The sequence below is a fragment of the Rutidosis leptorrhynchoides genome, chromosome 7 (genome assembly GCF_046630445.1).
Source record: "Rutidosis leptorrhynchoides isolate AG116_Rl617_1_P2 chromosome 7, CSIRO_AGI_Rlap_v1, whole genome shotgun sequence".
In the NCBI taxonomy this organism is placed as follows: Eukaryota; Viridiplantae; Streptophyta; class Magnoliopsida; order Asterales; family Asteraceae; genus Rutidosis; species Rutidosis leptorrhynchoides.
In genome coordinates this window covers 42,142,674-42,159,575 of record NC_092339.1, presented here as the reverse complement: position 1 = coordinate 42,159,575, position 16,902 = coordinate 42,142,674, and the positions used below count along the sequence as shown (strand labels likewise).

General features: G+C 31.8%; 2 protein-coding genes and 1 non-coding gene across 4 annotated transcripts; 1 reads left to right on the top strand and 2 right to left on the bottom strand.

Annotated features, from left to right (window-relative positions):
- The first annotated feature begins 1,392 nt into the window (after positions 1–1,392).
- Positions 1,393–3,454, top strand: LOC139857963 (pectinesterase 31). The gene is made up of 6 exons (XM_071846812.1): positions 1,393–1,670; positions 1,832–1,936; positions 2,029–2,106; positions 2,184–2,371; positions 2,547–2,720; positions 3,105–3,454. The coding sequence occupies exons 1-6, from the start codon at positions 1,431–1,433 to the stop codon at positions 3,265–3,267; spliced, it is 948 nt and encodes a 315-aa protein (XP_071702913.1). The 5' UTR covers positions 1,393–1,430; the 3' UTR covers positions 3,268–3,454.
- Positions 3,455–4,044: 590 nt separating this feature from the next.
- TRNAA-UGC (transfer RNA alanine (anticodon UGC)) lies at positions 4,045–4,117 on the bottom strand. Its single transcript has one exon. It is a non-coding gene; the product is annotated as a tRNA-Ala (tRNA).
- A 7,029-nt stretch (positions 4,118–11,146) lies between these two features.
- Positions 11,147–14,171, bottom strand: LOC139857473 (vesicle transport v-SNARE 13-like). 2 transcript variants are annotated; one of them, XM_071846236.1, is made up of 6 exons: positions 14,057–14,171; positions 13,831–13,936; positions 12,342–12,400; positions 12,066–12,254; positions 11,794–11,964; positions 11,147–11,512 (listed from the first exon to the last, which is right to left on the bottom strand). In XM_071846236.1, exons 2-6 carry the CDS (start codon positions 13,922–13,924, stop codon positions 11,363–11,365), a joined length of 663 nt encoding a protein of 220 aa, XP_071702337.1. In that variant the 5' UTR covers positions 13,925–13,936; positions 14,057–14,171; the 3' UTR covers positions 11,147–11,362. The 2 variants fall into 2 exon arrangements, with proteins under 2 accessions (XP_071702337.1, XP_071702338.1); XM_071846237.1 differs by having other exon boundaries at positions 14,042–14,153.
- Between the last annotated feature and the right edge of the window lie 2,731 nt (positions 14,172–16,902).

Sequence of the window (16,902 nt, the reverse complement as noted above, 5' to 3'; positions counted from 1 at the left end):
ATTTATTCAAGTTTTATTGTAATTGAAATACCTATACCTATATTATTTTTGTATTTCTATTTCTATTCTTTTTTTTATTTGTCATTTTTTAATTTTTAAATTCTAGCCATGTTATTACTAATTACTAATTAAATTATAAATATGGAGCAACACTTCTTACTGATGTGTGTATATACATTTACACTTAATATCAAATTAGAATTATCGAGTAAGTCACCCTTATTTTTCAATCCTGGCTCCGCCTCTGTGCATTGCAACTTATCACAATAGATGATGCTTTAAAACGACTTTAGTGTATTAGCAAGCAAAGTCTAAAGTCTAAACTAAAGGTTTAACACAGTGGCGCTGAGGAACACGAGATAACCATACTGTTAAATGACTTATCACATACTATTACTATACTAGGTTTATAACCAAGCCATAAATCACAAGCCTCACTCCCAAAATCTAACTTAAATCTAACTTAAAGGATAAAGGGACACCTAGACTCTTATAAAACACCAACTAGATTTACACCTAGCCGACGTGGGATCATTACATATGCTATATGATAAAGTTTCTCAAAATTTTTACGAATACACATATATTATTATTCAGGTTAGATTTCATAAACATTCGATACTTATTTTACTTGAATTCTAATTCTATGTACGATAGATAAAAAAAAAATGGTGAGCTTTCGATTGAAATTGCAAGATTAAGGAACTATCATAGTTTTAGTTATAGCGTCTTCGAACAAACTTTTATTTATTTAATTTGAAAGTCTAAACGCCCATGACTAAAACGGTTACAAATTTCATTAACGAGCTCTGAAGGAGTTCGATATGAAGTTATGAACACTATTCTATCGTTCTTATTGTTGGTGCATATAAGTCCCTAGTTCATATCAAGCCAAAGCTTTTCAAGGTGAAGATTAAAAGTTTGCTGTCAAAAACTTCCGCGCGAAAGTCTGAGACTTCAGCACGAAAGTCGGAGAATTCTGCACGAACAAGAAGATTTTCGCACGAATGACTGAGACTCTCCGCATTAAAGTCTGACATTCGCACGAAAGTGAGATGACAATGTATAAATAGGCCATTTCGAGTTGATTCTTTTGGAAGTTGATAGTTTACAAGACCTAGGCGCTAGTAACACATCTTGAAACGTACCAAAACTCTACAAGTCGAATAAACAACTCAAGACATCGATCTAATTCATATATGAGTGAGTCGGTTTGATTTATTCCATCCTAAAAGTTAAAGCATTCGCTAGAAACACAATCAATCTATTTGCTAACGATTGTTTGTGATAACTTTTGTTTGTGAGCTCATATTTGCACTTGCAGTTATAAACTCAAAAGTCAGTGTTTGACTCTTCGTAATAGTACTAGTAGTTATATATTTCGACCGACCTGGTTTAAAAACTGATGCCAACAAGAGAGTGTGAAAACTATGGCAAGAGTATTGACGGTGGCGCAGGGCGGCGGCGGCAACTACCAGACCGTACAAGAAGCAATCGACGACGTACCACTCGGCAACACTTGCCGGACTGTAATTCGTATATCTCCGGGGATATACAAGCAACCTATTTATATCCCCAAAACTAAAAACTTAATTACACTTGCCGGAATTAGCCCTGAGATCACTGTTATTACTTGGAACAACACTGCTACTAAAATTGATCATCATCAGGTCACTTTCTGTTTCTTAAACCCTAACTCTAGTTACTCTGTATCTAAATCCTAACCTTGAAGTAACATGTCTGTATAACACAATTGATTTAGGGTTTTAAAAAGACTAGTTCAATTATATCTTATTGTATAACCAATTTTGAGGTTTGATGTATGATACAGGCACAACGAGTGATCGGATCAGGAACGTTTGGGTGTGGGACTGCTATTGTTGAGGGGGAAGATTTCATCAGTGAAAATATCACATTTGAGAATTCTTCTCCTGAGGTATTTAATTTAGATTAATTTAATCTAATTAAATTGATTTGGATTAAGCAACTTATAACTGAATATTGAGAGTGATGTAACTTTTCAATTAGGGTTCTGGACAGGCGGTAGCTATCAGAGTAACGGCGGATCGATGTGCTTTTTATAATTGTAGGTTTCTTGGGTGGCAGGTAAGAGTTGTGTTTTGTACTAATTGATAGTGATTATGTAAGTTGTTAAAAGTGATTGCTTTTTAATTGTTTTCTAGGACACTTTGTATTTACACTATGGGAAGCAATATTTGAAAGACTGTTACATAGAGGGAAGTGTAGACTTCATTTTTGGGAATAGTACGGCGTTGCTAGAACATTGTCATATTCACTGCAAATCGGCTGGCTATATAACGGCGCAAAGTAGAAAAACTTGTCAAGAGACAACTGGTTACGTGTTCTTAAGGTTTGCATTCGATTACTCTTTTTATTGGATAATATTCTATGTCAATTAATGGGTATTTTCTAGTTACCATGATTTGAATTTTCCCTGAAACTTTTGATATGCAAATACAAGGTTAAGTTCTTTTTTTTTTTTTTTTTTTGTCAAGTAAATAGTATTCGTATTGGTATCAATGCAGATGTGTCATAACAGGCAATGGAGGTACACCATATGCTTATCTTGGGCGGCCATGGGGACCTTTTGGGAGAGTGGTTTTTGCATACACATACATGGATTCATGTATTAAGCACCATGGTTGGAATAATTGGGGCAAGATCGAAAATGAAAGAAGTGCTTGCTTTTACGAGTACAGGTATATATAAATGTTAGCTAGAGGTGGCAATATGGTTGGGTTGGGTTGCAGGTCAAATAATGATTACAAAGGATTTATTTCAATCGGGGAGATATCTTGTACACCACAAACAAAACAAGCATTTAGGGTGTCGTACCACGTGCAACAAAACGTGACGTGGTTTGTAGTACAAACCACGTCACGTTTGTAGTATATTTCAATAATAATTTTAATTTATTGAATCAAATGATGATTTAGGAGGGTTTAGTGCATTAAATATTCACTTTGGGTTACTTTATACATGCTGAATACAAAGAAAATAGCTAGAAGGGACCCGTTCATACACAAATGGGTCGATATTACCACTTCTGATGAAAACTCATTTTCTGTCATTCTACATTGCAGATGCTACGGGCCAGGGAGTTGTCCAGATAAACGGGTAACATGGGCAAGAGAGCTGATGGAGGACGAAGCCGAACAGTTCTTGGTGCATGCCTTTATTGACCCAAACCCAGAAAGGCCTTGGCTGGCTCAGAGAATGGCACTTCGGATACCCTTTTCTGCTTAGAACAACATTACACACGAGTTGAGTTTTGTTGTAACAATATGCATGACTTTTATTTTTATCTATGTGTGCTAATTGATATAATGTTTGTCCTGTACCAATATACACGATTTTAATATATTGTTGTTTGATACATAAACGGTTAATGATGACTATCATTGAATCAAAGTGGTTTATTGAAACATTCAGATTTACTTTCTTTGGATGTTATAAACTGATAAACATCAATATACTTTTTTGGAACGGCATAAACTTGCTACATATGATCATCCATTGGCATGTGAGTTAGCGGATCAAGATGATCTACTAACAAAGATGTTGCTCGTTTAGGTTACTCACTGGACAGATGCATGCCAATTGAACGATTGCCCTTCAAACATCATAATGATAGTGCAAGTGTATGAGTACAAAAAATTGTAACTATAAGAGAAACTAAGTTTGTAGAGGCATGCAAGGATTGATTCTTTTGTTTAAAAAGGTTCATGAAATATACATAATTTAAATATAGTTTAACCACCATTTAGCTACGTTATTCATCTTTTATTTCATTAAACTTGAAAAAATAATACAGATTTGATACTCAACAATACTGGTTTTAGAGATTGCATTGCTGGGCCAAAAAACATAAAAATTTTCTGTAAAACAAAAAAACGTGTCATTAAATATGAAAAATATAATACGGAGTACAAGATTTGATGATGCTCAACAATACCGGTTTTAGAGATTGCATTGCTGGGACAAAAAACATAAAAAATTTTAGAAAAGAAAAAAATTATTTAGTGGAGATGCGGGGGATCGAACCCCGTGCCTCTCGCATGCAAAGCGAGCGCTCTACCATTTGAGCTACATCCCCGATGTTCAAATGGTTATTCTTCACCTATATAAACATGAAGCGATGCGACTAGTGCAATAAGACAAAATTGATCTTCAAAATTTAGATTTATAATTTGTCCATGTTATAATTCAGTAGGCTTATAACTACCTTTAGTGGTTATAAGAACAAAGAGAGAAAAAAGAGAGAAGAAAGAGAGAAGAAATGTTGATATTGATATTTCAAGAGAAATGGTGCACCTTAAATGGTTACCATACATGTTTATTTATAGTATAAAATATTACTATGCAAGAAATATAATAATAATAAAATTAACATCCAATCTAGATATTTTATAACACAATCTAGATATTTTATAACACTCCCCCTTGGATGACAATTTTATTAGAGAATAACTATTACTGCCTCGTTAAAAACCTTGCTAAAGAAAACTCATTGGGATAAAACTTTAGCTAAGGGAAAAAGAGTGCAGCATAGAGTTGACTCCCCCTCAAATAGGCAACGCCTGAGTTGTTACATCTTCTGAACATGTCTCATGCCAATATTATGAACGTGTGTTCTGAAAATAGCAGTTGGCAGTGCTTTGGTATAAAGATCAGCAGAGTTGTTGATTGAACGTATCTCATTTTAATCTGGTTGTCTTTTACGAGATCTTGAGTATATGAGAAGAATCTGAGGTTTTCATCTGAAACTGTATCATCTAAATCTTTTATGTACAAGTTTAGCCCTTGTGATTTGTCTACAGTCTCCTTCATGGTTTGCTCAAACCCTTGTTTCAATTCCTATTCCTTTGTAGTCTTTTCTGAGCCTTACCAACATACCATTCTTTTCCATCAAACTTATGACCGTTAAGACCGTCTATGGCTTTGGCGCCTCGTCAGTATTTATATTTTGTTCAGTCACTTTTGATACTCTTCTTTCATTTGTATTATGCAAGCTGCATTATCTTCATATATAGTTGTTGGTGAAGATAGTTGTTAGTCTTTTATAGCGTTCTAGTCCACAAGAATCAATAATGATTTGTGTCATTGATCTCAACCAAACACATTTTCGAGTAGTTTCATATAATGCAATCACTTCGTCATGATTTGATGATGATGTTGCAACAAGTGTTTGTTTTAAGAACGCCATGATTTTGTGGTATCTCCATTTAGGAATACATATCGAGTTTGAGATTTATCTTTATGAGGATTTGATGAATGACCTGCATATATATAATCAACTAAATCTTGTTTTGAAACGTTATAATAAAATAATTTTAAATCAGCAGTTTCTCAAGGGTATCAAAATATGTGTTTGATCCCGCTCCATTGTCATTTGAGCTGAATCTTGCCAACAAATTAACTGCAAGAGAAATGTCAGGTCTTGTACAATCTATAAGATACATAAGAACCTCAATTGCACTAAAATATGGAACTTCCGATCTGTTAAGATTTTCATGATCTTTTATTTCAAAATAATTCTTTAGAAGTTGAATGATTTCATAGATCTCTTTATTTGTTCATATGATGTTAAGAACATTGACATAAACAACTACGATCTCATATCCGAACATTATTTTTATAAAACATACGTGCAAAATAAGTTTATATTTATACCTTTTTTTTTATCAAGTAGTCATTTAATCGGTTATACCACATACGTCCCGTTTGTATAAACCCACTTAGAAATCTTTGTGATTTAATGGAATATATTCCCTTGGGTTTTACATTAGATGCTTATGATACCTTAACCCTTTAGGTATATTCATATATATATCACTATTAAGTGATCCATACAGATAAGTAGTAACAACATTCATGAGATGCATTTAAATAACTACCAGGTTGATTAAGTATCTAATAAGTAATTGTATCCATTACAGGAGGATAATTTTTCCTCCTAATTCATTTCTGGTCTTTGTGGGAAATATTGAGTTACAAGTCTAGTTTTGCCTTGTAACTTCATTTGCACATTTCTTTTCGGATAAAAATTCATTTGTATCCCATACGTTTCACATCTTTAAAAGTGATAACGATTGATCCGAAAACTTTTCTTTTATCGAGCGATTCTAATTCAGCTCTTATTGCTCCTTTCCATTGAGCTCAATCATGTCCATTTTGTATATTCAATGACAGATTTTAGTTCCAGATCATCATCTTTATTCATGATGTCATTGTAACATTATATGAAAATATCTCATAGAGATTTTAGTTTCATTTCGGTTCCATAATATTGCATAATTTATCGCAATTTTAGTATTTACATTTATCAATATCCTCTGCAGAAGGAATATTGATTTGTGGTTCTTCTTGAACACTTTCTCTTACCTCATTATCAGCTGATTTTCTTTTTCGAGGATTTTTATCTTCGGAACCAATTGATCTTCCACGTTTGATGCGTGGCAAAGACTCAACAGTGACATTATTGCCAGCTTTTGGAATTTCAGTTCGAGCTGGAGCATTTATCGCTGGTATATATGATTTAGTCACTTTTTTATATCTGTAAATGCATAAAGTAATTAATTTGCAAGTTCTTGCATATGCATTATTTTTGAACTTTCGTTTCACATTCTTTTGTGCGAGTTCAATATACCTTAATTGATGTTCACATCATGAAGCATCATTTTATTTTTTATTTTTATTTCTCCCCCTAATCTAGGGAACAATGTTTTATTAAAATGATAATCAGCAAAACGTGCTGTAAAAAACATCACCCATCATGGGTTCAATATATCTTATGATTGAATATGTTTTATATCCAAAATATATTATCATCTTTCTTTGAAGAACCATTTTATTGTGTTGTTGTGATACAATTGGAACATACACTGCACAACCAATGTTTTAAGGTAGAAAATATTTGGCTCTTGGCCAAAATCAAGTATTAAGTGAAAATATTTACGACTTTCACATGGTATAATGCGAATTAATGTCGCAGCATGTAAATTTACATGTCCACATATAAATATTGAGAGATTTGTACTCATTATCAATTGTCTAGTTATTAGCTGTAAGCGTTTATCTATTGATTCAGCTAAACCAATTTTGTGTATGCACATGAGCAACTGGATATTCAACAACAATCCCTGTAGATATATAATGATCATTAAATGCTTGAGATGTTAACTCACCAGCATTATCAAGTCTCATCCTTTTAATGGTGTAATCAGAATAATGTGTTCTCAATTTAATAATTTGTGCAAGAAACTTTGCAAATGCCATATTACGGCTTGATAACATACAAATATGAGACCATCCGCTAGATGCGTCTATTAGAACCATGAAATATCAAAATGGTTCACATGATGGATGAATTGGTTCATATATCTTACCTTGAATTCTTTCAAGAAACATTTGTGATTTTTTTTCACAATATACTTTTCATTAATCACCATATGTGCTTTCCATTAATCACCATATGTGTTTTTTTTTTTTTTTTTATAAATCACCATATGTGTTTTTTTTTTTTTTTTTATAAATCACCATATGTGTTTTTTTTTTATCATATATCCTTTTCACCATATACGCTTTTAATCATATGCGCTGTGTTTTTCACCATATGCGCTTTTAATCATATGCGATTTTCATCATATGCGTTGTGCTTTTCATCATATTCGTTTTTTATCATATGCGCTTATCATATGCGATGCGCTTTTTATCATATGTGCTTATCATATGCGATGCGCTTTTTATCATATGCGCTTTTTTATGTGAATAGTAAATTAATTAATTTCGTTTTACTATTCATATGAATTAATTTAGATTTACTATTTTGTTAATTGAGTAATATATATATACATCATATACTTGTGACTCCGAAGGCTCAAATGAATTTGACCATATAGTTATACGTTGTACCTTGCACATTATTTTATGCTAGTAATTCAAATCTACAACCTTCTTCAATTCATCGTGCTCTACGAAGTTCAACAGTGGTGGAGTACATAACATGGTTTTAACTTTTTACATTAATGAATTTACTGACACATTACCTTTTCACTATGTGTGTACCAGTTACTTCCTTCCGTAGATTCAAATAATATAATAATGTAAGACATTAATTGGTAATTGGTAATCATATTTATAATAAATAGTACATGCATGTGAAAATAATTGAAACTTTACACTATGTAGCACTTTAATAATGTGTATATTTAATAATTAATAATATACTACGCACATCGTATATATAGAATATGAAAAGAATTCAAAAGCCTGAATTCAAGATGTCATATAATTCGCTCTAAGTCAATATTTTAATCACCAAATACCACAAACACTTTGTTTGTGTTTGTTCATAGTCATCAATGAAAACCATTTTCTTTAATTTTATTTTATACAATAAAATTAACGCATCATTATTCTTTTTAAAAACAATAATCTATTGTTATTGTTCACTTGTGCCATGTTTAACAACAAAAGTCAACAACCTCTGTCTTGTTTGTTGTGGCAACCAAAAACAACCTTTGCTTTTGTTACCGAGAATCCAAGACCAAAAAACAATTAATTTTTAATTAATCTTTTATCAAAACCATAAATGATTTTATTGATCTACGTTGATATGGCCATAAAGAATTGACGGCTGACCTACTTTTGTAAGTGTATTTCGGCTATCATCCCGAAAACGCACAACGACCTTTTTTTTTTTTTTTATGAACTATTTGTTTCATATCTAGCTTAGGCAATTATTGTGAACATTTGGTCCCTATAAGAGCATTTATTTTTTAGACTTTTAGTTGATTTGTACTTGTCACAATTAGGGATAGCACCCGCGGGTCGTGGATGCGGATCCATTGGATCCATCACCCGTACCCGCGGATTTTTTTTAAGAGACATCCAATTGAACCCTTGTTCGTTGAAACAATTTGACTATATTTTTACTCCCCATTATTAAACGGGCCATTTTGATGCACACTCTTAAAAAAAAAAAATTGTTTTTTAAGTTTTATTATTCAACCTCCTTTTTTCAACGGTCACGTTTTTAACAAAACATTTGACAAGTTTGGAAAAAAGTTTTTTATTGATTATCATCAAAAGTTTTCTATTGTCACTCTACTGGATGGAATTATGGCATACAACCAAAATTGCAACCCAACACTACATAAGAACAAAAAAAAGGTTGTTTTTAATTAACATATGTATATGTGTTAAACTCGGAATAATAATAACTTATTTTAGAAAATTAACATAAGACATGTTGAAACATTTTTGTCACATTTAGCTCATCAAGTCTAATACTTATCATTGATAGATTTTATCACGTCTAGGAGATGTTTACTTTTTTCTTGTATTAAGTCCTACTTTCATTTACCTTTGTTTGGAAAAAAGTTTTTTTTTTTACTTTGCTTTCCCCCTTTCTGTAAAACTCATTTAAACACTTTCTTTGTTTTTTTTTTAAAAAAAAAACTTCCTTTTTTTTACGTTACCCGTAAATTATAAATATATAAAAAAAACTTTTTGTTTAAATTTTTTTTCTAGTTTTTAAAAGGCCACTTGACCAATTTTTTAATTCTTTCACAACACCTGATATCGTGATCGTGACCTTTCACCAAAGCAAGAGATATTCTTGATAAACTAAACACGGACTCGTGTTTGAAATTGTCGGCCACAAAAAAATTCATTTGATAAAAGTATATATTTTTTTTAGTTATAGAAGGAGACCACTTCATTTTCAATACTTCATTTTTGACAAAAAACTATTCCATTTTACCATCATTTTTTTTTCTTACTTTAACTTTTAAGATATACTTTTAATAAAAATACAAACTACTTTTTCTTATTTTAACTTTTAAGATTTACTTTTAATAAAAATACAAACTACTTTTTGTATTTTAACTTTTAAGATTTACTTTTAATAAAAGTACAAACTACTTTTTCTTATTTTAACTTTTAAGATTTACTTTTAATAAAAATACAAACTACTTTTTGTATTTTAACTTTTAAGATTTACTTTTAATAAAAGTACAAACTACTTTTTCTTATTTTAACTTTTAAGATTTACTTTTAATAAAAATACAAACTATTTTTTTATTTTAACTTTTAAAATTATAAATTTAAGAATAAACATTAGTATGCATGAAATAAATAATGATTAATTGCATAAGTAATCATAAATGTTAGATAACATATAAAGACCCCGTCGTATTCGTATTGATCGGAATTAATCTCGACCCATGGTACCGTGTTGTCAAATGACGTGTTGCGTACATAAAGTACCGTGTTGTCAAATGACGTGTTGCGTACAATCATGAGGTCTTATTAACATAAATATAAATGTTAGTGAAGTTAATAAGAGTTAGATTACAGAAAATATAATTCAGGTGGTATAACCGACCATATATAACTTAAATAACATAAATATAAATGTTAGTGAAGTTAGTAAAAGTTAGATTACAGAAATATAATTCAGGTGGTATAACCGACCATATATAACTTAAATAACATAAATATAAATGTTAGTAGTCCAAAATTTGATATATTCGAGTCTGAAAATTATTAATAATTTCATACCTTGATTAGTGATTCGTGATCGTTTGAGATATCTTTTAATTACACTAAGCTTTTCGTGCTGATAACGTGTTATAATTCAGTAGGCTTATAACTACATTTAGTGGTTATAAGAACAAAGAGAGAAAAAAGAGAGAAGAAAGAGAGAAGAAATGTTGATATTGATATTTCAAGAGAAATGGTGCACCTTAAATGGTTACCATACATGTCTATTTATAGTATAAAATATTACTATGCAAGAAATATAATAATAATAAAATTAACATCCAATCTAGATATTTTATAACATAATCTAGGTATTTTATAACAGTCCATTAGTAGTCATATGTCAAACAAACATAAAATGTTCTCTCTTTTTAGGTTCCCGGAAAGGACCAGTTAATGTTTTTTAATTATTTACCTTTTCCTTGTTTAATCAAATATATGCAACTTCATTGGTCATGACATTGCCACACCATAATGTTACCTGAGGTGACAAAAAATAATCAAACTATCCTGTGACCAGGGTAAAGGTCGAGTCACAGAGCTATGAATCAGAAAAAGTAAATAAATATTTGGCATTCTCTTCCCATAATACATAATATAATATAATGTCCACAGCAGTTCCAAAACAGACAAACAGACATTCAAAACAACTTATTTTCAAGTATATGAAAAATACAACACACACAGAGAGATCAATATTTGGAGAATAAAACAAGCATCTTAAATCCACAAACATTTGGTGAAAACAGAACCACTCAAAGGGAGTAAGTAACCAATGCCATCTTTCAAGTACCTACTTAAACTTGAAGTACAAAACCAAGATGATGGCAACAATAAGTAGGGTAACCATGATGCTAATAATCCACTTGTTTCGACTCATCCTTCTTGAAATATTGGTCATAATCTTTTTACTCTTGCTTATGTTCTCATCAACTCCATAAAGCTGATATATACAAAATCCAAATGAATAGTTAGTGGTGGCCAGGGATGGGTTGGAAACAACCAGCGAGCAGAGAGTAATCCTGTTGGGCTGCGTACATCCAGAGTAATCTCTGGAAACAACCAGAGAGTAATCCTGCTTGGCTGCGTACATCAGATTACTCGCCCTCCCGGGTGTGTTGAACAAAGAAAACCTTCTACCTTTTTTAATAGGTGAATAACAAAGTTTAAACTATGATTAAGCCATTTTTAAAAAATAAAATAAATTAAAGTAATTTGGTATACATTTCCATGTGCATTCAAGAGAGACTCTCGTTGTTGGTGAAGATTTTGAAGAAGTGAAACCCCGAGTTCTTCAGTCTCCAACATGGTCCTTCTACTATCCCTAACCCTGTCACTTGACTTGTTCAATCTTTCTGTTGACATTAATAATCGTCCTCTTTGGTCAGCCGACACCTGTCACATTCACCGTTTGTTGGTCATAAATTGAAATTTTTTTAAAAAAAGAAAAAAATAAATTAAAAGAGATAAATATGAAGGCAACTTAGCAATCATACCGCAGCCGCATCTGCCATTCCCGACTCCAACAATTCATCTCTAGCAGCCTGGTTTAAGTTGGTTGATGCAATTCGTTTTATTTCACTCTTCAAATTATTAAGATCCGATTTGTATTCTCTTAATTTGGCAAGAAGTACAGCTTTTACATTTGGTGGCAAGCTTCTCGCTTCAACGTCCATTTTCCGTATCTGAATTAACAAATCTAGGATTACAATTAACAATTTGAATATCCATGAGAAGAGCTATGGGACAACAAAGATAAACGAACACAATACCAGAGCCTCAGCTTCATCAATTCCAGCGTTCACTTCTGAAATTTTCTGCTTCTTTTGCTCTGAAATGAGTAGTAAACATCAGTCTAATATTCATGTTGATTAGTATCATATAAACATCATTGAGCCCAACAACTAAGGGTGTGTTTGTTAACCTTTTTATTGAATGGTTTAGCGCTGAATGCTGAATCATTCAACATTCATCGCGTTTGTTTCCTACCTCTGAATGACATATGATGCTGAATGGTTCAACATTCATTGTTGAACCATTCAGACCATGACCTAAAACAAAATATAAGCAACTAAGAAAATTTGAATAACTTAAATTATACCATTCTAACATCTGAATTGACCAGTCATCACCTCAAACTGATCAGCATCATCCTACGTAGTTTTACTATCAAAAATCAACAGTTCACACCATGATTTGTGCGTTTTACAAAAGATATTGTCTAAAAGGACAAGTATTGGTGTGGCAGAACAATGACATAGAGGACACCAAATTCTAGCAATCCCATTCCCATGTACATCTTTAAATTTTACCTATAGTTGTTCAAACAATAATAACACATTTTCATGTAAGACGCTCAAACTTCAAATTTTGTACAAAATACTCTCCAGAACAACCAACTGTTCGACTTATAGCTAACTTAAGGTGGTATTATGTTCATGTTTTGAAAATATTCCTGACCATGCAACCCACACACAGAGCCATCTGTCACGAACACACGAGGCACAAGTTGACATATTGAACAACCATTGGATACTGTCCTGTATTCCAAGTGATACATTGTGCTTATAACTATACATTAGTTGTTTTTTTATAAAGGACGCCAAAAAATAACCTAACATGTCTGAGGGGTTGTTTACTTTTCTGAATTTGCCTCTGTTTCCATTTGCCTATGTTTGGGATGGGGTGTATGATCTTATGTCTCCTAAAAAAAACCAATTTTCGGATTAAGTGACAGATTAAGTGACAAAGAAACAATGATTTTACTTACTAAATTAAGAGTTGCACAGAATCAGATCATTAAGTGGAAAGTAAACAAACCCTTGATCAAAGATCTTAAATACCATCCCAATATAAATCATAGCTTCGCTAACAGACAGGAACAACATAGCATATATAATCTTATCTAGGTCATTATGCATAACCTCAAAATTCGTCGAATTATGCTAAATCATAGTTATAGTGACCTTAAACTTTTATTCTTTTTTGTGCTTATAAAGAACATCCAAGTAAGCATCTTTAATGATTTGGAACAGCTATGAAACTGAACAATTCCAATTGCAGAATCGAATGACAATACGTATTATAATTCATACAAATTAAATCATAAATCATAATTCAGAAAGGTTCTAGTATGTTTCTATATAGCTAAAGGCTCCACAATATCATTAATTTATTGCATCATCCTAAAATCAGTAATATACATACATATATACATCTATACAACGTAGTAATTATTTAAAATTAGGGCTTGCTAATCACCTCCATCAAGTAAGGTAGCTGATGTACACTTTTTAGACAGATTGGCAGAAAGGTCGCAGTATTGGCGTTCGAAACCTTCAAATTTTTCACTCATCTTCGATCAAAACTACAATTTAATTTCACAAATTCAAAAAAATGAAAATAGATATGATAATCAAACATGGATTCAACGGATTGAAAGATTAATCGACCGAATGTTGATCGCGTGTACCTACGTAATACGAACCTGATATTAATGAAAAAGGTTCAGGTGGTCGGAAAATTACTCAGGCGGTGGCGCCGATGTGGCAAATTTCGATTGAATTTTGTAGTGTTTTTTTTTTTTTTGTTGAAATTGAAAGGGTAAAGGAAGGAAAATATATAATTAAACGACGGCACGGTGACGGAGCCCCGATCTTTATCGGTTCAAATTAATTAACATTATTATTATTATTATTATTATTATTATTATTATTATTATTATTATTATTATTATTATTATTATTATTATTATTATTATATTGTCAAACTTAAAAATGAAACATTTTGTTAATTTATTTTTAATTTTTTTATTCAATTTTTTTTTAGCAAAAAACAAGGAATGAAATATATCAATTTTTCACAAAAAGTGAAAAATTTGAAGAATACAAGGAGGTGACCCAAACTGGACTTACAACAATTCTGCCCATTTGGGTCATAATCAGCATAGAAGCCATATCTTACGAACATAAAATACAAAGAAACATTATGGAGCTTTATAAAGCATTACATTACAATACATAGCCCTTTAATGCACAAACTGGGCCCGTCTAACTTTAACAACCGCAATCTCGAGTACGATCTTGAACAAGCTACACAAGCTACACGTATATGAGCCATAGAACACCACCTTATCTCTGACCAACCACAATACCCTACAAAGTGTACGGACCAATTGAACTCCAATCCTTATCCGCGTTAAAACCAAAACCAAAAGTAAACTATCCGTAAGCCAAGAGAATATAACGTTGGGGTCCAAACTTGTACACCATTTAAGCCATATACCCTATTAAATAACAGGACCCAAGTACGTAAACCTTCAAAGAACTTAGTGAACTATTTTCAAACAAGCACAATAAACTAAATATAGACTAAAATCCAATGGTTGTAACCCATAATAAGGTTGGAGTGAAAAGCGAATCTAAGAACCCGTCGCCCATTTTACCACCATAACCTTCTGAAAACCTTGTGATTCCAAATCCCAAACATGAACGAACCATTACACACTCTGAAATGTCCCGTTCTTATTGATTAAAAACGTTCCATATTAATTGATTTCGTTGCGAGGTTTTGACCTCTATATGAGACGTTTTTCAAAGACTGCATTCATTTTTAAAACAAACCATAACCTTTATTTCATAAATAAAGGTTTAAAAAGCTTTGCGTAGATTATCAAATAATGATAATCTAAAATATCCTGTTTACACACGACCATTATATAATGGTTTACAATACAAATATGTTACATCGAAATCAGTTTCTTGAATGCAGTTTTTACACAATATCATACAAACATGGACTCCAAATCTTGTCCTTATTTTAGTATGCAACAGCGGAAGCTCTTAGTATTCACCTGAGAATAAACATGCTTTAAACGTCAACAAAAATGTTGGTGAGTTATAGGTTTAACCTATATATATCAAATCGTAACAATAGACCACAAGATTTCATATTTCAATACACATCCCATACATAGAGATAAAAATCATTCATATGGTGAACACCTGGTAACCGACATTAACAAGATGCATATATAAGAATATCCCCATCATTCCGGGACACCCTTCGGATATGATATAAATTTCGAAGTACTAAAGCATCCGGTACTTTAGATGGGGTTTGTTAGGCCCAATAGATCTATCTTTAGGATTCGCGTCAATTAGGGTGTCTGTTCCCTAATTCTTAGATTACCAGACTTAATAAAAAGGGGCATATTCAATTTCGATAATTCAACCATAGAATGTAGTTTCACGTACTTGTGTCTATTTTGTAAATCATTTATAAAACCTGCATGTATTCTCATCCCAAAATATTAGATTTTAAAAGTGGGACTATAACTCACTTTCACAGATTTTTACTTCGTCGGGAAGTAAGACTTGGCCACTGGTCGATTCACGAACCTATAACAAATATGTACATATATATCAAAGTATGTTCAAAATATATTTACAACACTTTTAATATATTTTGATGTTTTAAGTTTATTAAGTCAGCTGTCCTCGTTAGTAACCTACAACTAGTTGTCCACAGTTAGATGTACAGAAATAAATCGATAAATATTATCTTGAATCAATCCACGACCCAGTGTATACGTATCCCAGTATTGATCACAACTCAAACTATATATATTTTGGAATCAACCTCAACCCTGTATAGCTAACTCCAACATTCACATATAGAGTGTCTATGGTTGTTCCGAAATATATATATAGATGTGTCGACATGATAGGTCGAAACATTGTATACGTGTCTATGGTATCTCAAGATTACATAATATACAATACAAGTTGATTAAGTTATGGTTGGAATAGATTTGTTACCAATTTTCACGTAGCTAAAATGAGAAAAATTATCCAATCTTGTTTTACCCATAACTTCTTCATTTTAAATCCGTTTTGAGTGAATAAAATTGCTATGGTTTCATATTGAACTCTATTTTATGAATCTAAACAGAAAATGTATAGGTTTATAGTCAGAAATATAAGTTACAAGTCGTTTTTGTAAAGGTAGTCATTTCAGTCGAAAGAACGACGTCTAGATGACCATTTTAGAAAACATACTTACACTTTGAGTTTAACCATGATTTTTGGATATAGTTTCATGTTCATAAGAAAAATCATTTTCCCAGAAGAAGAACTTTTAAATCAAAGTTTATCATAGTTTTTAATTAACTAACCCAAAACAGCCCGCGGTGTTACTACGACGGCGTAAATTCGGTTTTACAGTGTTTTTCGTGTTTCCAGGTTTTAAATCATTAAGTTAGCATATCATATAGATATATAACATGTGTTTAGTTGATTTTAAAAGTCAAGTTAGAAGGATTAACTTTTGTTT